The sequence below is a fragment of the Scomber scombrus genome, chromosome 9 (assembly GCF_963691925.1).
Source record: "Scomber scombrus chromosome 9, fScoSco1.1, whole genome shotgun sequence".
Taxonomy (NCBI): domain Eukaryota; kingdom Metazoa; phylum Chordata; class Actinopteri; order Scombriformes; family Scombridae; genus Scomber; species Scomber scombrus.
Genome location: NC_084978.1, coordinates 14,257,393 through 14,279,193, shown reverse-complemented (window position 1 = coordinate 14,279,193; position 21,801 = coordinate 14,257,393). Strand labels below are relative to the sequence as shown.

At 40.9% G+C, this 21,801-nt stretch overlaps 2 protein-coding genes across 2 annotated transcripts in view; one reads left to right on the top strand and one right to left on the bottom strand.

Annotated features, from left to right (window-relative positions):
• Positions 1 to 21,801, bottom strand: part of mrpl11 (mitochondrial ribosomal protein L11) — a 44,333-nt gene that overhangs the window by 18,653 nt on the left and 3,879 nt on the right. The window contains exon 2 of the mRNA XM_062425782.1: positions 13,121 to 13,299. Within this exon, the coding sequence (XP_062281766.1) occupies positions 13,121 to 13,243 (123 nt within the window). The 5' untranslated portion in view covers positions 13,244 to 13,299. The remainder of the gene's footprint in view (positions 1 to 13,120; positions 13,300 to 21,801) is intronic.
• On the top strand, positions 1,909 to 2,973 carry tmem265 (transmembrane protein 265). The gene has a single exon (XM_062426022.1). It carries the CDS (start codon positions 1,909 to 1,911, stop codon positions 2,971 to 2,973), a length of 1,065 nt encoding a protein of 354 aa, XP_062282006.1.

Here is a 21,801-nt window from a genome sequence, read left to right as displayed (position 1 = left end):
TGTCTCACTCAGAACAGAATAAATTACACCGCGATGACAGGGGAGTCAAAACACAAACACAAGCTGACAGGAAGACTTCCAGGGTGAAATTTAAGGTGCAGGTGGAATAACTTAAAAGAGGCACGACCTCGAGAAAGGGGGGGGGGGGGGGGGGGCCCAAGCTGCAACAGTGGTTGTAAACTTCTCAATCCGGTTTGTTACCCCGAGAAAAAAAAACTACATTTAAATTCCAATATCCTCTCAATCTGTGGCTCATTGAATTCATTTCATTTTGATGGAATGCTGATCAAGTTGCAGTGTGCAGGGAGACAAAAGGCTTCATAGACAATCAGATATTACGAATGCTGGCATGATCCACGGCTGTCCTCCCACCATGCCTCCGAGCGGATTAATCAGTTTAGATCATTGCTTTCCTCATCTCTTTGATTCATCTATTTCAGTGCAAACCTCTAATGCTTGTGATATTTCAATATCGCCAGTGTTGAATACATTTGGATTCATCCAGGCCAAGCAGGCTCATGAAATGCATATCTTCATGTAAGTGGGTGGAAGTCACTTTGTATCCACATTTGAGTCTTTTCCTCTTCATCACTTTCACCCACTCTCCCCTTGAGCTTATTTATGAACTATTACCATCATGCAGTAACACTTTATTAAGCATGTAGAAAGCCAAAGGGCCTATTAATCTTTCACTTGCAGTCTTACACTCATTCTCCCCCTCTCTCCATCTCCCTCTCTCTCTCACACGAACACACACACACACACACTTTCTCAAACCCCTTTTTTACCCAGTGGAGTTCCTCAGCCCTTTTGAATGATTCAGACAGCACTGAGGAGATGGCATAGCTCCTGTTAGTCTACCAGTGAGGGAAGTGATGTGTCTTCCATCGGAAACATATCAATACACATTTTTCACTGGCAGACTTTTCTCAGAGCCTGCAATCATGCTGACAATCTCTTGCTCAATCACGCTCAACTGTTGCCATTACGACACATTTGAGCTGGCAATGATTTTGTATTATAATGTTATCGATCTAGTTGAGGTGTTGACACCCCCGGGTGGGTGCTGAGCAGATAACAGTGGTGTGTGCTGCGCTTTTCAGCTAAATACGACAAAGAGACGTTGGTTCGATTACACTGTAAACTCAATGATCATTTCTCACGCTGAGATCAATACTGAGGTTTATACTGTCCGCCACTGAGATATGAGCTGCAACAAAATTAGCACTGCCTGCATGCACTCACCCAAACATACACAGTGTGTACACAAAGACACGAGTCAAATACATCTCTGAACAAATAGCAAGTTATCAATATTCATCTGCAATGAGAGGGGAATTTGCGATGATTAAAGACTGCAGCACAGTATGAGAATAAACATAGCACACTATAGAGGCAAAGAAAAGGCTTTGACAGGGCACCTAGCTGCGCCTCAGCGCAATTAATTAATAATAGATAAGGTGAGTACAAACCCCCCCCCAGAAACAACAACAATAAACAGAAAAAAGTAATAGCAGAGAGTGTGGGAATATCTCAGAATCAGAAAGGAATGTTAGGACCTTTATGGAAAATGAAGACTATTTAATTCTAAGAGCCGCAGAGTAAAAAACCCAATTTAACAGGCTTCTCAGCTTGAGCAACCAGGGTAGATGTAACTCTGGCCAAAGATGAAGGGCACTCACTGCTTACTAGGCACCAAATGTCTTTAACCATGACAACAAGCATTAAACTATTTTACATTTGGTTTTGAATTAATGCTGTAAAAAAGAAAAAAATATGTTCTTTACCCTCAAATGTATCTGCTATTTGGGGACAGATGGCAGTGTGAGGAGCGATGTGAGCAGAGTTTGAATTCTGTCGAACAGCAACAGATTTCTCACTGTGCATGTGTGCATGTCTCTTTCAGGCATGGTGCCCACGCCCCAGGTGTGCGTATCAACCCTGGTCACGGTGAGCACGATGGCAGTGGTGGACCTCTACCTGCTGGAGCAGAGCATGCTGGGGGCTCGTGGCATCCCCGGACCCAGTGCGTGGCAGTGTGCGGCAGTGTTGCTAGGAGACGTGGGCTTCCTTCTCGCGCTGCGTTTCGTGTCAGCTGGGGTGGTGTCAGAGGCGCGGTCGCCACGTCGCGGCTTTGCCAACGCGCTCTGGTTCCTGTTCCTGTCCCTGCTCCAGCTCAAGCTCTTCTTCGTCTGTCATAACTACAGGCAGGAGCGTCGGCCACCCGACCCGCTGGCCAGGAAAACCCTGACGCTGCTGCTGTCCATCTGCCTGCCTTCCCTGTTTCTGATCCTGACAGGAGCTGACCACATGACGCCGCAGCGTAGGAAGCAGGAGGTACGAGGCCGGCTCCTGTGGGTGGTGGTGGACCTGCTGGATGTGCTGGACCTGCAGGCGGGGCTGTGGGAAGCCCAAGGAGGCGGCACAGTGGCAACAGCGGGCACCGCTGAGCAGAAGCTTCCCATTTGGGCTGAGGGCCTGGTCTTCTTTTACTGCTACGCCCTCCTGCTGCTGCTGCCGTGTGTTGCCCTCACAGAGCTGGGGGCCACCGGACTTCCAGGGCAGAGGGGGCCCCGTAAAGAGGCTTTGTATCCTTGGCTCAGCTTGATCACCATCAACATCTTCACCCTGGCCCTGAGGGGCACAGGCATGCTGTGGTACAGGGACCCTAGAGTCTCCACTGTGTTCCTGGGGAAGAACCTACTGGCTCTGGCTGTGAAGCTGAGCTCAGCCTGGGAAAGACACAAGCAGGAGCGCAGTGCTGGGGGATCTGGGGCCGTGGCTGGAGCAGAACCAGCAGACTCAACCGTGCCAAGCCAGAGCTCAGAGCAGGGAGAGGGCCAGGCTCAGGGCAAAGCTCCTCCCTCGCACTATCACACACTGTCTCGCTCCCAAAGCCATACTCTCTCCCACGTCAGCCTGGAGCCCACAGAGACGCCCTTAGGACCCTCTTTCATCTCCCATGAACTCTAGAGAGTTTCACAAACTCTGACCAAGCAAGCATGCACAAACACATGCACACACACTCAAAACACGGACATGCCAAGCCAGTATCACATCCAAGCAGATATCAGTGATGGGTATAATGCAGTGATGTGGAAATGCATTTGGCAAGCTTGGCTTTCTGCACATTTTGTTGTGCTACGAATAACTCTGAATGCATTGCTGTGATTTGGGGGTGTGTGTTTTTTTGAATTGGACACTGAACACATCTTTCAGAATGTTAAGAATATTCCAGAAATGTATTTTGAAGTCTAGTAGTGTTAATTTCCTTGTTAAATCTTGGCACAATTGCTCTAACTGCCACATATTTGTTGAATTCTGTCCTTCACACATCATCTTGAGTTTTTTTTTTTAAAGTTCTGATTGCTTGCTGCTTATCGGACACCGCTCCATGTACAGTATCTGTGTAGGGATAAGGAACAGTGCTTTGGTTCACTTTTTTCTCAAATCTGAGTAACAGTACATTTTCTTCCTTACATTCTCCTGACTTTAAATATTGAAAATTTCAAGGACGACCTTTAGTCACTTTACAGGGAACTTTAAAGAAGAAAGGTTTCATAAAATGTAGAGGAGAGATGATTTATTTTTTTCCTTGAGTACCCTAGACCCATGATTCATAAGCCATCTACCAATAAAACCCACACATTTCACTGTGCCCCAGTATTTCAGTGCAGAGTCTGGTCTTTTCATTCGAGATATTCATTCTAACCAAAGGCAACATTGGCTGATATCACTTATTTGCCTGTCAGAAAATGTTAATCCGAGGAATCAGTCATTGTGGTGTATGGTTAGAGTGAAAACCTGCAGACTCATGAGCCTGATAATCGGCCAACCCTAGACCACGCATCAAACTCCTTTTCAGATATGACAGAAATGTTATTTAATATAAATAAAGAACTGGATATTAAGTTTATTTAGTCTGCTTTTAAAATATGTATGCTGACCATACACATACACTTCAGTTTCACTTTTGCTGTTGATGTTTCTATCCAATAGAGATTTACCACAACAAAATGTGCATAACTCAAGAAGCCAACTGTTTGTGTTTGTATAAATAAGATCTTTCAATGGTAGGGCTTAAAGGACAGGTTCACAATTTTTCACCTCTGTGTAAAATAATAGTCACATGTCTAGATTGAACACTGACATGTTTTTCTCTCTGTACTCATTCCTCCTTTTTATACTGACCATTCAAAGATCCCTTCATGATGCAACTTCAATGTAAGTGATGGGGACAAAATTCTCCTTTTGGGCAAAAATGAATTTTCAAAAGTTCATCTGAAGCTAATATGAAGCTTCAGATGAACCCATCCAAATTAGTCAAATCAAGTAGCTATATTTTAACGCAACAGTCCTTTTAGTGCCAGAGTCCTTTCTTTTGTTATTATATTTCCACTGCAGCTCAACAGGGAAACGCTGTCGAAGGAGACACAAAGAGGGAATGTGATGCGAAGAGACTGTGAAAGACATACATTTTATTTGACCAACTCAGATTGCTGAAGTTTCTATTAAATTCTGATAAACTTTTTGCTCAAAATGAGGACTTTGGATTTTGGCCCCATTTGTAAGTAGTTTTTCTAATGGTTGAGGAGAAATTATAGCAAGCAAAACCTGCTTCAATGTTCATATTGGCACCTGGCTGTTTCAAAAAAAAGACTTCAAAATTGTGAACCTATACTATAAAGATTGGCAATAAGCATTTTGCATCATCTCAATCCTGTTCTAACAAAAACTATAAGTCTATTTTACTATACTGTTTACAATGACAGAATACCAATGTAAGTAATCCCTTTAAACTCATTTAAAATTCATGTTTTGCCGTCTTCAATTGTCTGTAACTGTCTCAAAGTCTCTGTCAGTCATTTTCAAGAAGAAGAGAAAAAAAACTGTCCTGTCGAGCCCTCAAATGTCTTTTTTCCACTTTAGGTGGAACTTTTTTACTCACTCACTCCATTTGAATAATGGATGAAGCCTTTCATCCACAAAGTTATCAATCGGTGGGTGCTGCAATATGTGGGCGTCATGAGATTATGGGTTAGAGCAGCAGGTGTAGAGGATGTACAGTACAGTCAAGTGCCTTGTTTCCCCATGGAGCTACCAGCCTCTGAGGTGCACACGTTATGTGTACCGTGTGAAACTTGGACATACGCCATGTGTATACTGTCACGTTATTCCACAGCTGTTGTCAGTTCCACGACCAGGACAGAGTGCAACCTAATAAAGTGTTTCATACTCGCACAGTGTTGACAGTTCATTGGCTATTACATACGAGCATTATTGACAGCCTGTCATCCACATAAAGGAAAAAAGCAAGAGGAATCAGTGCAAATGATTCAAAGCCAAGAGGCCTTAGGGACAAATAACTGCCTCATACTTGCAAAACTTCCCCCGTATTAAAAGTCAATCAACCCCAATTTTGCAGTCTCAGAAAATTGCATGTTTTTTATGTTTTTCTGAAGCTGGGACTGGTGAAGTGAATGGAAGCCCCCCCACACACACATTCAAGCCAGAAAAAGCATGCTCTTTGCTTCACAGAGCGGCACTCTGACGAGAGGCCGTCATTTATCACAATTATGCCGGCGGCCCCATCAGCTTGGATCCTCTCGCAGTAATCCTTGAGTGTGCTGTCGTGTTGTCTGCTTCTAATGCTGAAAGAGAGAGACGTCTTGATGCGATGGGTTGTGCGTGTCAAGAGTTGTAGTAAGTGTGTGTGATGTGTTTCAGAGTGAACTGGCTCTTTGCTCCCAGCGGCTCTGAATGCATCCGTCGGCCTCGCCTCTGAACTTTAATGGTCATATTAATTGAAATTGAGGCTATTTGTTGAGATGTGAGAGTTTATTCTCACTGCTTTACGCTTGATGTACAGACGATATTTACTAAGGGTGTAACGGTTCATGTATACATCTCAAAGAGGTTTGGTTCGGTGCGCGACTCCTCAGTTGGGTATGATCTGTGAGCCAAACAATTATTGTAAAATAGTTGAATAATCTACTTACTTTAACGTGTGGAACAATAATTTTAGTACTTGAGTTCCACCTTTGGCAGTGCACCACTTAGCTTAGCTATAGCATGTTCATAGATGTTTTAGCCGGCTTAGCTAAGTTAGCCTGATCACCCTGGTTACCAGTACTCATGTAATGCCACTGTCAAAGTATTGCGTCTCCCTCGTCCCCCTCCTTTTTCTGCAAGGGTCGGCTTTGAGTGAAGCTGTTTGGAACAATTGTAAACACGTTTACGTGAATGTCGGACAATTCGTCATGAAAACCAGTTCTGAGTGACCATAAATCAGCTGACAGCAGGTGTCCTGAAACAGAAAAAAATTGTTTACTTTTTCCACTGCAGCACAACTCAGTAAATGTTTCAACCAATGAGGTATTATTGGATGATTACATTTTTCAAATGATAGGACCAAAATGTTATTTAATTATTATTTTTTCTCCTGTACTGAACCATGATTCCAAAACTGAAATACATACTGAACCGTGAATGTTACCATTAGACCACAAATCTTTATGGGGTGTATTAGCACTCATGTACACACTCAGCCACAAAATTAATTCACTTACAGTTTCTGCGGGGAATTCCTCTCTGGTTCAGAGAGACTTTTAAGGAAAATCACAGAGAGATAACCAGTGTAGCAGACAGCATCCAACTCTCGCCCACTCATTTTCTTTCATCTCCCCCTCCTGCGCTCTACATTTAATAAATAAATAACTAAATAAATAATAATAATAATACATTTAATTTGTACTGCACTTTTCATTCATAGTGAAATTTCAAGAACACAAACTCCCTGTTGGGCAACTTCTCATATTTCTATTATACTAAAAGGAATGACTGCATAGGCAGCCGGCTCGGTAAATGACTACCTCCTAGAATTTGTTACACCTGTTAAGCTCAATATACAGTGCTCAGCATTTTTCCCTCAGCACACCCCGACTCCTATAACCTGCTCCTGAAGAAAAGTGCATCATGCTCTCCCATTTTGTTTCTTATTTTGCCACTCTCTCCGGCGCCCTCTATTCATTCCTTCCATTCGCATGTGCTAATTTCAATCTAGCCTGTAATTATACTCATGTACCGAAGCTTTCAGTTTCCCTTTTTTTGTCTCCTGTTCCTTTTTTTAAATTTCTCATTTGTTTAGATTTGCCCCGCAGCAGACAGGCAGCCTACCTCTCTCTCTGCACTTTCCCTGTCAAGGGTGGTTAGTCAAAGGCGAGGAAAAAACAGAGAGGGAGAGGCTGGCTAAGATTAAAGGGTCAGGGCCACTGCCTAAAGCAGAGTGGCTGCCGACTGCCATTTATTTACCGCTTGCTACTCACTGTGAGCTTGATGGAGCACAGGAGCCAAGAGAGACAAACGCACACAACACGCTGCCTGACAACAATGACATCCCAAACAGTTCAAAAGGAGGCACCTTTAGACAAACATATGGCTTTGCTTTGCTTGGTTGAGCACTTGGTTACAACCCATCTCACCTCATTAACCCTGATGCAGCGACAGCTACAGCTACAGTATGCCTACCAGCTCACACCTGCCTAGTCTACAAGAGAGAGCCACATTTAACAGACAGATGTCTAAATCATTCATCATAGCGCACACCATCAGCACTGCAGCCTTCAGAGAGAACTTCAAAGTATATCCTATAAGAAATGAATGATGCAAAAGACTTTGGAGACAAATGCATACTGATAGTGGTCTCAGATGTTTGGGGTGACATCAGCCGAGCACAGGAGATCAGTGAGCCTGATGCTTAAAAAAAATGAAATAATGAAGAACAAGGGTTGAAATGATCGTCTGATTAATTGGTTAGTCGATTGACAGAAAATTGCCAACTATTTTCAGCGTTTCCCATAAAAAAAATTTCAAGCCTGGCGGTACGCTCATAAAAACCCTAAACAGATGCGCAGATACCCCTGCCCAATATGCCCCTCTTGCTTTTCCTACTTCTGTCCCTCTCCCTTTTTCTCCCTTCTGTATTTTTGCAGAAAAGCTTTAATATATTTTGGTTGTATATCCCTCGCATTAGAGCCTTTTCTCTTTTTAGGCGGTGCCATGCTCATGTTAGCTAACCTGCTTCCAACACGTTCACACACTCGCTATGTAGTGATTTAAAGGCACTCACAGCAGTTGTACTCCCATTGCATCACAAGTTTCCCAGGCAACAACACAGAGATTGTGACAGAGGTTGTGTTTGGGTCCTTTTCGGACTCACAAACACAAATGGTCGTTAAATCTTGTGTTATTTTTGGTATTACAAAAAAATATATTTTTGGCTTGGCAGAGGTTCTCGTTAGCCTGGCAGCGCACTAGGCCTGTACAATTATTGGGGAAATGCTGATTTTGATAATCGCTTAAGCTGTTTATCAAACCCAAATGCCAAAACATTTGCTGGTTCCAGCTTCTCAAATGTGGGGATTTACTGTCTTTTACATTGTTGTTAACAAATGATCTTTGAATTTGGACAGACAGCCTGACAGAAAATTCAGCTTTCAATACAGTACTGTAGGGAGGACAGGTCTGTTTTGTTTTTGAATTAAACTCGACAAAACCTTTCTTTAATTTCACACAGGGATGTGGAGGTGAGTGTCTCACATAACTGGCCTTTCATCTTTCACAGTTTCTCAGTGGGGGTGACAGGATGACGCTGGCCAGACCAGCCCTGGGCTCTCAAAACCCTTTGAGAGACAGATGATCTGACAAGATAACGAAGTAACAGCAGGATGTGAAGACACTAAAATGATTTCTTGGGTTATTTTAGATGGAAACAACACTGAATACATACACACTCTTCTCCTCTCACCCCCCCTCTCTGTCACACAAACACACATACATAAAAACACACACACACAAATGCATCACATGTCCGGGGACCCCTGCCGTTTGCTGTCAGAACAAAGGGACTATAAAAACATGGACATCGAATGCAGTTTTAGATTTTTGTCTGAGGACAATCAATGTTGTATGTGAGTATCTGTGTATATCACAATAATACATTTCAATTTGTCATGTAATCAGATTGGTGTCAAACTCTGAGCATCTGTTTTGTGTGTGGGAAATCGTCTTAACACCTGGCTAGTCATGAATTTATGCTGAAATACGTGCTACGGTTAGACTAAAATTTTCCTGAATAGTTTATGTAATCACCATAAAGATTATGTTTAGAATCACAAATGTTTGACGATAGTGATGGTTTGAAGTATGCGAATAGTGCATGTCAAACAACTGAATTAATTTCCAAATCAGAAATTATGAGCTGCCATTTTAGAAGCATTTTCTAAACCAGTCTTCGCTAGCTGATGAAAGGGCTAGACACATTGTCTTTAGTCAGGCTGGTCTTCATCTGGGTTCACAAAACTTTGTTCTAGTTTATCTCAGTTTGCTTGTTTTTTTTAGACGTCTTTTCTATTCTTCTCGTTTCCTCACCTAGACTGTACGTGCAATTTATTGTTATTATTCTATTTGTCTTTTTATATCTTGCACCATAAGTCCCATGTTTTTATAGCATTTTTAAAGTTCTGTTGACCAGTCAATGGAGTCACTCGTAAGACTATTTGACTATTCGAGTAGTTTGTGTCGCCAAAAAGTTTGATTTGACACTTAGCCACAAAATGACCAGGCATCAACCGAGACCATAATACCGGCCCACATCTGACTACCGGCCTACATCTGACTGCTTCAAGTGAACCATAATAGCAACACATCGGCCTGGACTTCTGCCCGTCTGCCATGGAGTGACACTGCTAGACTAGCTTATGGGCTCACTGTCAGGCACCTCGTTCGTTTGGCGTCCAACTGCACCTGCGGAGTTGCCTAGGAGCGTAGTCGGCACCGAAAGATTAACAGCAGAGTCCTCGCTGGGAAACCGCATAAGTGGACACAGGCTTGCACACCAACTTCAAAACCAACTGAAACGGACTCATCTCTACACAACTCTTCAACAAGTAGACAAAACCAACAGCTTTCTGGTGATAGGAGTTGATGCTAAATAGAAATAATTCCCTCAGAGAAGTGATCATTTCCCCTGATTTCTCACTGTTCTTTGATAACTTTATTGGAAAGAATCACAGTAATGAGACTAAATACCACCACAATGCAAAAAACCTCACCTTTAGCTCTGATACTTTGAGATATTAAGAACAACCAAAAATATCACATGTGCCCACTGATACTGACTCATCTGTACTCATGTCACTGTGACAATGTTTTATATGATGTGAGACACAGAGGATTAGTTGCTATTGTTTGTTGATTTTTTTTTTTTTTTACATCTATTGTAAGCTTCTTAAAGACGACCTCCACCAATTTCACACATTAGAGTATCTACAAGTCTTAGGAAGCACGACTGCAAATGTGAAAAAAATTGTAAGAAGTCTTTTGTGGCTCCAGAGGGAGCTGCGGAAAATCTGATGAATTGCCTCAAGTGATCGTTTGGGGATGAAAACTACAAGTTTGAAAATGGAAAAAATCAGTTGGTTTGGGGTTAGAAATAAGTGAGGTTACCAGACCTCTGTAACTGGCTCCCTAATCTCTGCTTGAGGCTGGAAGCTCAAGGCTACATTAGTAATATATGTATCTACGACCAAACTGTTAGCGGTCAAATTGCATTCTGGGTAATGTAGCTGCCAGGTTTGTGTTGCAATATCTCAGGTTCTGTAGCATCGATTTTCATTCTTTTTGTTAAAACTGTCTCCAGTGAATGCAACAATGCTGTAGGCCTGCGATGTTAAATCAATGGAGTACTTGTTAAAAATATGATTTTGCAACATAAAATGCACATAAAATATTACAGGTGCACAGTGTTTTCTCTTATGAAAAGTGGAACATTTTTTATTTGATTGATGTCTAGACGTTCATGAGAGAGGGTGTGCCACCAATGTGCCAAACAGAAAAACTCAATGACCTTTATAGTGGATCATGACAATCCAAGCAAGATATTTCATTCTTAGCTTCGGCTCGGAGGGAACTCTGGGGCCTCTGGGGCAGCAGAGTGGGAGGAAGATTTAGTTGCTCCTTAAATGTGATCTGTGAAAAACTTTAAATCAATTATACATCTAACTGGTAAACAGTTCAGAGATGGTAAAATTGGGTTATTACAGTCTCTTCACTTGGCAGCAGTTAAAATCCTGACTGCTGCATTTTTGAGTAGGAATAAAAGATGCAGAACTGGGTTGAGATTAAAGCTCAGATTCTCCTTTTTACTGGATGTTTCTCAACTGTACAAATCAGTACTGTACTACTCACTGTATTTGTATTTCAAAAGTTGCTGTTAAACCTCAATCTGATCAGGTCCTTACCACCATCTGTGTGCCTGCGAGATTCTTTATTAAACTTATATTAAGTGAATTGTTGGACACCAACTCCTGAGCAAAATATCTGGTTATGTTCACCAGCTGGTCGATAACCATGTCTGCTCTCTGGGAGCAGGGCTGCTTGTGAACAGTCGGCTTGTTCGGATTTTTTGGCTGAAAACAGCTGCCTGCTGCATCTGGAGACAAGCGTGAAAACATAAAGCTGCGGGCTGTAAAACCAAAACAATAAGTTAAAAGACTCTATGAAGCTCTGTAGAGCCAAGAGGAACTGCAGGGTGTTATCTCTGTGGATTTGTCACTACAGGCAAAAATATTGATCATAGCAACCTTAAGGCAGGTCTCCTCGGCTGTTTCTGATGTGAAAAACTCTGGTTTGCAAAGGTAAAATTGAGTGTCATAGATGAGACGCCCACATTACCTTAATAAATGATGCAGTATGTGAAGTGAGGGATCGACCGACACTAAAACTGAGCTGGAGAGGACGGAGAGATTGAATCACTTTAACTTAAACTAGACGAGAACAAAGAATTGGACAGGGAGGAAATGTTCAGACCGACTGAAACAAAGATGTACTGAAAATTATGTTAAAAAAACAGCAGAGGAATGTGTTTAAAATGAGTTAAAACTGCAGTAATTTTGAGCAATAAATCTAGTAAAGTCTGAGTCTGGCGTTTGATCAAGTTCCCAGTGATGAACATATTTTATGTTTTAGTTTATGTTGTGCAGCTGGTGACAGCAAAGCACATTATTTTCAAAAGGACCCTGAAATGATGGCACTGGGTGTCAGATGAGAGAAATATGAGAGTCTGACATCATTTGAGTCCTTTCTGACACCAACATTTGTTCTCTTTCTGATACCATTAAACACATGCAATGTAGCTCTCTTTTCTTCTTTCACTTGTGTTGTTCTCTTGTCATTAAGTCACAGAGATGGATTAACTGTGAGGATGGACGTGGTTTCCAAGCATGCAATGGCATCCAAGCCTAATGAGCACTGTCCATTAAAGAGGCTAATTATATCATTTGTATACAATATACTTGTGTGATTTAGATTAAAGTGCAGACAGTCAGCATATAACTCCTTCAAATACCAGAGGATGATTTTATTTACAACAAAAAATAATTCAGCCTCTGTTATGTTTATTCCTCCTGTACTGTTCATTCCTCGATGCTTGAGCACTGCTGAGTTATTTTATTATTGTGCCAGCCAATACATATATTTTTCTAGTTGGAATTGGCATCAGTGATGAAAAAGTTGTGTGGTGCATCCCCGAGCAATAAAAAACAAAAACAAGACAGCCTCAGCTGTCTCTGTGGAGCAATTGAAGCAGGAGAAAGTATACAGAATTTAAGACAAAACCTTCACAGGTGCATTCCCATTTCATCCGCCAGCTCTTTTAAAAGAGTGAGGCTAATGCATATAGACAGCTATTGTGGATGAAGGTGCTGATGTCTCTGGCTTGGAAACAGCGAGAAAATAGTTGCAGACTGAGGCAGAGTGTGGCACCCACCTGCACAATGGAGCTGTGCGACTAGAATAAGAATGGATGAGAATATGAATAGAGCTATGGGAGGAGACGGAGGAGGTGATGAGGATGTACAGAGAGGTGACTGAGGGGGAGAGAGGCAACTGTGTGTTCGGCAAAGTGACAAAAGGGAAGGATCGGGTTGTCTCGCAGTTAATGAGAGCTGTGTGCAGGAGGACGGCAGATAAAATGAAGCCGTGCTCCTGCAATTACGTTAATACTGCTGATTAGCTGAGGCGAACAGATGGAACAAGAAGTGGAATCGTAAAGTAATTTTACCTGCCCCAGGATGGGCCCCAGTGGGGGACCAGGAGCTGCTTGTCCTGACCTCACTATGGCCCGGATTACACCGCTTACATCCAATTTCTTCACAGCCTTGGCTGCCTTGGTGATCTTTGACATCCTGGTCTGTGTGGAAAGCCTTAAATCTGCCTCGAAGTAAACAAAGAATCCATCCACTGAAAAAGCAGAAGAAAAAACAAACAAATTAGCCTTTCAAGCATACACAACTGCAACAAATCATTTACACGCTGGGCTCATTAAATGATCATACACCCAAGTCGATACCGATACCCACAGGCGAAAACCGTGCCTTTCCATTGCAGCGGGCGAGTAATTAAAAAAATCTTTGCCTTCGATCGGCTCAGTGAGAGCCACTTTCCTGGAGGTGTTGCAGTGTGGATCAGCAGTGAAGCGAGATGCTCGCCGTGTTGAGGAGCGTGAGAACTGGCAGGATTTAAACTTCTTTCAAAAAAAATAGCAGGGCGCATGCCAAAATGCTTCACCTCTGTCTCAGATGTGTCACTTCTAAACTCCCTGTGCTGCTGCTGAGCTTCTTCCCCATCAGAAGAAGCCAAGTGTCGAGGGCGGAGGAGGGCTAAGTGACAATACTAATACACAGAGGAAAGGGTAGAAGTGTCATTCTTGTATATGAACACAAAGAGGGGTCGTCTTTTTCATTCCACCTTAAAATGCATTTGCCAAATAAGAAAATCAATTAGTGGATTGTGGAGAATGGCCTGAACTCCTGGGCTTTCTCTGGGGAGGCAGAGCACCTAAAAGCAGGCCTATAATCCTCTGCTGGAATAAAAGTGATACTGACACAGCTTTAAAAAAAAGAAGCAGGCACAAAAAAAAAAGATCAATGACTGGAGCCAAGGGACAAATAGAAGTTTTTAGGTTGAGCCTTGTGATTCGGGGGAACGCTGCATTCAATAAAAATAAGTACTTGAGGGGAGAGAAGAGGTCTAGCAATGATTCCTTGTAGGCAACAGAGGGTATCCAATTAGATCAACAGAAGAGACAGTACCAAAAAGATATATGGGACCTCATGCTGCTTCAGAGCAACAAACCAAGAAAAGTTGCGATTCTATCTGGGCTGCTGATTATCCAGCGGCCGTTAAAGTACAACCACCATGAGGCAATATTTGTAAGGGCATTAAGGTGATCCGCATACTGCAGAAAGGGAAAGAGACCCAAATAGAGTCCATTTAGTTTGAATTCCCTCAATAGTCGTCTTTACAATGTAACTCGAGCACGCTGCTACTTTTCAGAGGTCAATTTCACACTAGTCTCCTAATGTGCTCAGCTACTTCATTGTAGAAAAATTGTGTTGCAGTTCAGATCAATTTTGGAGCCAGTTAGAGACTGCAGAGACTAGTATGCATTGAATCTGAATGAGAACACCCTCCACAGTTATCAAACGATGACAGGAACACTCATGAATCCTTAACCGGCAAACTGCAGAAAAAATAACTAAAACAGCAGTTTGAGCGGAGGAAAAAAAAAAAAAAAAAAAAAGGCTACAAAAAAAAAAGTATCACCCAATAAAACAAAATTTTGTGGACACAGAAAGGTGAGGCTTAACTGGCGTTTCGTGACTGGGGGAGCAAAACAATTAGGTCCAGCATCAAATGTTGGGTTTAATTCCAATTTGGGGCAAAGGGAGTAACACTTCTGAGAGTGGGGGGAAATGACAACGTCATGCTTTAATGCACCGCAACTCCAGTCTCTGTTGGAGTATGAATAATAAAACTGCAGTTCCCTCGCAAAATGAAATCACTCATCACAAGGCAGAGCTACAGAAGAATTGACCTACATAAGGCATCGCAACTGCACTCACAGTAGGTTTGAACACAGCTGAATTTACACTAGATTCAAGGAGTAAAGCAGAATTAAACTGTAAAGCAGCAGAAACGTGGTGCGAGGCTGTACAATAAGCCCCAATCAGAGCTGGGTTAATGTTTTTGCTACGAATAATCAAATCAAAGACGCAGTAATTCGAAAAGGAACAGACACAATTTTGAGCTGCTTTTTAGGCTGAATATTACATTCCTACGGCAATTACTGGCAACAGCGGCGTCAATAACAAGAGAGCACAGAGAAAAAGCAATTTGTCCGGGCCTGCGTAAAAGCACTTTGTTAAAAATGTGCTTGATGAATGGTGTGCCACAAAGCCAGCATTTAAATTACTGACTAATAGGACGAAGGTGAGATGAGCTAAAAGGGAGCAAAAACTACTGCCGATGTCGGTCAGTTCTCCAAAATGCTGTCTTTCCTTTTCCTGACATTTCAAGATCTCGCCCTCACAAATATTCACTCAGGATTTGGTTTGAAGTATTAAACCATTCTTGTATTGTAGGTTAATGAATTGTTTCTCGCCCCCAAGATCCAAGCAACTTATTCCTTGGTCACTTTGTCTAGGAAACTGAGGAAAAGAAAAAAATTCTCTCTCTAGCCGACTGTCAGACAAGCATCAGGGCTGGTAACAAAACATCGCTGACAGAGGTAAACATGTCAATAAAAAGTCAGCACACAGGAGAAAAAGCAGGAGGATCCGCCCCGTCACCATTATGTGCAGGTTTCAATGAACTGTTGTGAAAGATAATCTGAAATTAGACTCCTGGTGTAAAACCTCATTAGTTTTTTTTTATTATCACCTTTTCATTATAATGTGTCAGAAATGTCTCACTGTTTTCACAGAGCGGTAAGAGCGGGTTTCTGTGAGTTCTTTGAGTTTCAGCATAATTAAAACTGACTGCACTTCAAGGATAAAGCTGACTTTGATTAAAGAAATTAATCAGTTTTCTATTAAAAAAACTCGGGCTTAATTGCACCGGTGAAGCCCACCGCTGTTTGTTGTTTAGGCTATTAGTCTCTCTTTTAGTCTTCATTAAGGAGACAAACAGAACAGCAGGCAACATCAATGATGCCTCTAAGTCTGTTATTTCTTACTGACAAGTCAAGGTTGGAGGTATCCGTCTTAGAAAAAACGAAAGAAAAGATCTTTGAGAGATTGCTTTGGTTTAAAAGTCCAAGACCTTCTTCAATATTATAAATGATCCGGACATTGGAGGAACGAGGAGAAGGTCATGTCTTCTTTTTATATCTTTCACGTCTTTTTACTGCAGTCTGATGAAATAAAAATCTGAATACTAATTGATTTCTCAGTGGGATCAGGCCTGTGACAACACAAATTCTGGTCTGGTTCAATAACCTTTGTTACACATTATCTGCTTTCTCTTCTTTTTATCTCTGCTAATTTAAAATCGAGTTAAGTAAAGTCAGTGAAGGGAGATTTTTCTGATACTGCAGATTCTGTGTTGCCACATGCAGCATCAGACATTATTATCCTATTCCAGAGACACTCTGACAAAGACTCATGATGGTAACGTGTAAAGGCTTTGTTTTCTTTACACTATATTTCTATCAGAGCATGTTTATGTAGTTGGTTTATGTTTCTCTACGGCTGGTTGCCGGCCAATCATAAACCACATTTGTAGGTTTGGGGGTCTTATACTTGCCCAGGTTTAATACTAACATGGTTTAATGTTCCTTTATGTCCTGTAGTGTCAGGAAATGGAAAATGTTACCTCAGTGCATCAAAAAGACAAACAACTGAGATTAAGTGAAAGGGATTAGAGCTGCAACAATTTAGCGATAGGCAGGAAAATATAATAATATAATATATATGTCATTTTGATAAACGATTAAACGTTTCAGTCATTTTTAAAGTAAAAATGTCAAACAAGTTCCAGCTCACCATTTGTGAGGGTTTGCTGCTTTTTTTCATCTTATGTTACTATAAATTCAATATCTGGGGATGTTTTTGTGTTTTGGTCCAACAAAAAAGACAATTTGATGTCAACTAGAGCTGTTCATTCTTTTTTCAATGTAATAGTGGTCAATTAACTTTTCACAGCTTTTGGTCATTCTATAGACCAAATGATAAATCAAGATTATAATCAGCAGATCAATAATGAAAGTCATCATTAGTTGCAGCTCTAACTGGGATGTAAAGTTATCAGTCCAGTTTTAACTATTTTGTATGAAATATTTTGTACAAGTGATGACAAATTGTGATGGTTTGTAGCACTGATGCCATGACTGGACTCTTGCATCTTTACTCTCTTGTCTAATATTTTTGTAGTTGTTTGTGATTTCATGTTTTTCTTATTTCTTAATTAAGGATCTATTGATTCAATGTTTTCTCCCAAGATATGATCTGGTTCCTCAACTAAGGATTTCTGCAGATATCAACTCCTGATGGCTTTCTCTCATGTTTAAAGGACACGTTCACAATTGTTCAAGTCTGGTGCCCATATGAACACTGAAAGAGGTTTTCTTCACTGTAATCGTTCCTCCTGTTCATACTGACTATTGAAAGATCCCCTTCAAATCTGCTTCAATGTAAGTGATGGGCGGCCGAAATCCACAGTCCTCATTTTTTTCAAAAATATTTAAAAGGTTTATCAGAAGCTAATATGAGGCTTTGGCCGTCTGAGCTCGTTAAATCAAATTGAAGGTTATTTTCTTCTTAAAACGAAATTCCCTGTCTATATTTCCCCTAGACAGTGTTTCCCTGTTGAGCTGTGGTTGAAGGATTGTAGAAAAAGAGAATCTGGCACTAAAAAGACTAAAGTTGAAAGATATCTACTTGATTTGACAAATTTGGACAGCTGAAGCTTCAAATTAGTTTCAGATAAACCCTTTAAGAGATTGTTTCACTTCAGGAGGACTGTGGATTTGTTTTTTTCTTTCTGAAATATGTGAATGACTATAGCAAGAAAAAAAAAAGCTTCAAGGTTCATTTGGGCTTTTGAATGTTGTTTTAAGACAGACGTAAAAACTCATGTTGTCAAATAAACTACAAACCATTTATTCTAGATTTGTTTTTTATTTGTTACCTGATGCAACATCCTATTCAACTGTTCCCTTTGTGATGTGGAATCATCTTATCTACAGCTTGTGGCCATTTCCAGCACTAATTAAGCAGTTTAAGCCTGTCATTTCAGTTGTTTCAAATTTACTAAAGCACACTTATGTCCCATCCTGTGGTAGATTTCACATGTGCAATCCATTAACTGATAAATGTTTCCTCTCCCTAGGGCTAAAGCATTCTTATTCAAGTCTCATCACTCAGTAACAACAGTAAAACCCATTTCTTATTCTGCCTCTTTAAACAGATAAAACCTGTCAGGACTCATCTCCAAACAGAAACTGTGATTTGTATTCTTTGAAATGACAAAGAAATCAGTCTCTCTTATCTTCTTAACACAGTAAAACCAGGTCAGTTTTATTCAACTCTTAGTTTGGCAGTCCATCTAGTGGCAGAGTTCACCTTTACATTTGACACAAGACATTAAGCTGGGAGATTAATTCACAATAAATTAGCGATGCAGTAAAGACTTCTCCACTAGATGTCCTTGCCACCAAATGACTTAAAGAGGAAGAAAGACTCTGGAGACAAGCTGATGTCCCCAGATACTAATAGAAAAAAAGAGCACGCAACTAACACAATTATAAAAGCAATTTTGGTTTCTGCCCATCTTTGCAAAAAGGTTTGAATATCATTAAAGCCACAATAAATGATGGGCATCCTTGAATGCATAAGATAACAAAATCCTCTGTAAACAGCACAATAAACAGCACAGCAGGAGTCTTCACTGACAGCAGGGACCTCTGAGAGGCTGTATCTGCTTAAAATGACACCATGTTATGAATTAGGAGCCACAGATGAATTGTAATCAACAAACTAAATGCGGTGACCAAACAGAACAAATGTACCGGGCTGTGATCATTCACCGAGCCACAGGAGAGACGTTCGCTATGATTAAGAAAAAACATCAGATATGAAGTTATAGAGAGGCAGTCATATGCCAGAGCTGTTCCACTACATTAGTATTCATCCCATCGAACTTCAGTCCTGGAGCTATTGATCGCTGAACGCCTGGTGCTGAAGGCCAGTCAAATAAAACGAAGAACTCAAGACGAGTCTGAATGATCCCCCAAGACTGGAAAATGGAACTAGCACGACCTGGTGTGACCCAGATCTGAACCTGCAGGTGTCGTCTCTTTAAGCTCTTAGATAATCTGTGCATATCAGAAATCTAACTAATCATCACGTCCACAGTAATGGGAATGGACTAATTCTACATCAAATAATATGATGTAAAACCAAATCTCATTAGCACTAAACTACAAAATAAGCAGCAAGAACTGAATCATATCATCAAGTAATCAGTTTGCAATTTCCTTGGAAAAAATAGATTCTGATAAACGGTATCATTTTAAATTCAAATCACATTTAGCTGAGTTTATTACTCTGCAGACACACGTTTAATCTGAGCCAAAATATTCATCCAAACTGGAGAGGAGAGGCTTCCAGTGTTCAGCATGTTTTAGATTTAAAAGTATTAGACGTCTTATTTTAATCTTCACATAACATTCAATTGATCCATCTTCCTTCACATGTGCAGCTGCAACAATTAATCCATCGACAGGAAATTAATCAGCAACTATTATCAGCTTCCACCTTCTTAAATGCCAGGATTTTATGGATTTTTTTGGTGTTTTATATGACTGCCAACTGAATAATTTAGGGTGGTAGACATTTGAAGAAGTTGTAATGTGTGAAGTTTAACAGGCATTTTTCATGATTATCTGACATTTTATTAACTTGATGCAGCAGATGGTTTGTAAAACAGAACCATGGGAAAAGTTGTCCTTGGAAACTGTTCAGAAAAGGGCAGCCACGTTCAAAAAATACTTGGCAAGTAATTGCATGAACCATCTGTCTATCACAATCTATCATCCAATCAGATCAACGAACCATGTGATGTAGCAGGAGAGTGTCAAATAGAAAACAAAACAACAAGCTGCAATCTGGGGAACTTTGAAAGCTAGCAAGCAAGTCAGTGTAGCGAGCGATGCAGTTATATAAATAATCTCCAGTTCTGATATAACTGATGCTAAAGCTGCATCTATGCTAACCTTTTCAGGCGCCGCCATTGTTGTTTTCAAACTACTTCTTGCTGTCTTCACACCTAAACCACACCTGTAGCTGCCAGGAGTTCCTCACATGATGCCGATTGGTCACTTGAAGCCTGACAAGATGGATTCTCGTTAGTCTTTCAAAACCAGCTGCCTCGCAAGGTAAACATTTTGTAGACTAAACAATTCATTTGATTTACTGATTAATCGATAATGAAAACAATCGTTAGTTGGCACTTCACAGGTTGATGTTGAGAGCTGAATGTTAAGAAAATGTAAAGTGATGGTGACAGTGTTCCTGAACATCATCAAACATCTTTTGGTGAATCTGTACTGCAGTTTCTTCAGTTCCAACACAGATATACGATATCTATGATGAGATGACATTGACCGATATATTGGCCCAGCTGATTGATCAATTGAGCTCTAGTGCTTATTAAAACATTCTATATCTATTCATTAGTAAGTGGCCCCACAGTCTACATTTTTTGTTTGTTTTTTGGTCTGAGGGCAGTTTTCTGGGCTTGGACCCAATTAATCTCAATGCTACAAAAATTGGAGCTTCAAACTATATTTTCATCATCAATCAATTAGTTCATCCATTTATCGATTGACTGTTTAGTGTATAAAACGTTAGAGAACAGTGAAACATATCACAGTGTTTCAGGGGCCAGATTACATCTTCAAATTGCTTGTTTTCTCTGACCATCACTCCGAAACCCAAAGATGTTAGGTTTACTATAATGTCATACAAATGGAAGCAATTAATCCTAATATTTGATAAGCTGAAACCATCAAATGTTTGGTATTTTTGCTTGAAAAAGTACTTAAATGCCTAATTGATTATCAGAATAGTTGCAGACTCACTTTCTGATGACTAATTAATTTATTAAAAAACTTATCGTTTCAGCTAATTTGATAAGATGCCAAAACATTCATCAGAGCTGCAGGGTAAAGGTTTTCTGTTCTCAGCAGGTTTTCCAGCCTTCATTATGCAAAGTGTAATTTCAATCTTCACATACAGAACACTCCACATATCTGCTGTTATCATCGCCTGATATAAAAGACATATCCTCATAGTTTTGTGTACATTTGATCCGCTGCGGTTTTTAATGGTCTGGTAAGGCTGGTGTGTAACATCAGTTCACTTGTTTTCTAGCTGTTGTGCAGCCACATGCAAAAATAAAACACTTAATGAGGCCAGTGGCTGTCCTCTGCACTGTTTTAACACTGTTGTGTGAGAAGTTGACTGCTGCTGCAGCAGCACGTACGCGCCCATCACTGCAGCCAAGGTTCAAACCAGAACCTTGTAGCTGAATAATGATGACTACCAGTCCAAACTCCCTGCATGCATTATCTCCGACTGCCTGTGATCAAATCCCAGGGAGGCCGTTTTCTTTGCCTGCTCGCCTGAATTACATTTCCCCTCCTCCTCATCATGTTTGAATGGCACGACAGAATAAGTTGCAAACTGCCTGCACTCGGAATAAATCTAAAAAGCAACAAGCGGCGACAATGAAGGATCGGCGGCCCGGTTGGGTGCTGGGGAAATACTTTTTCAAAAAAAGTAAAAACAGCATTCAGCTCAGATCATCTTCTGATATATTTTGCAGACAGGCAGCTTATTTTATATGCTGTGGATACAACGCTGTCAGGTTTCTTCTCATATACAGTAAGAGCACAGTTCA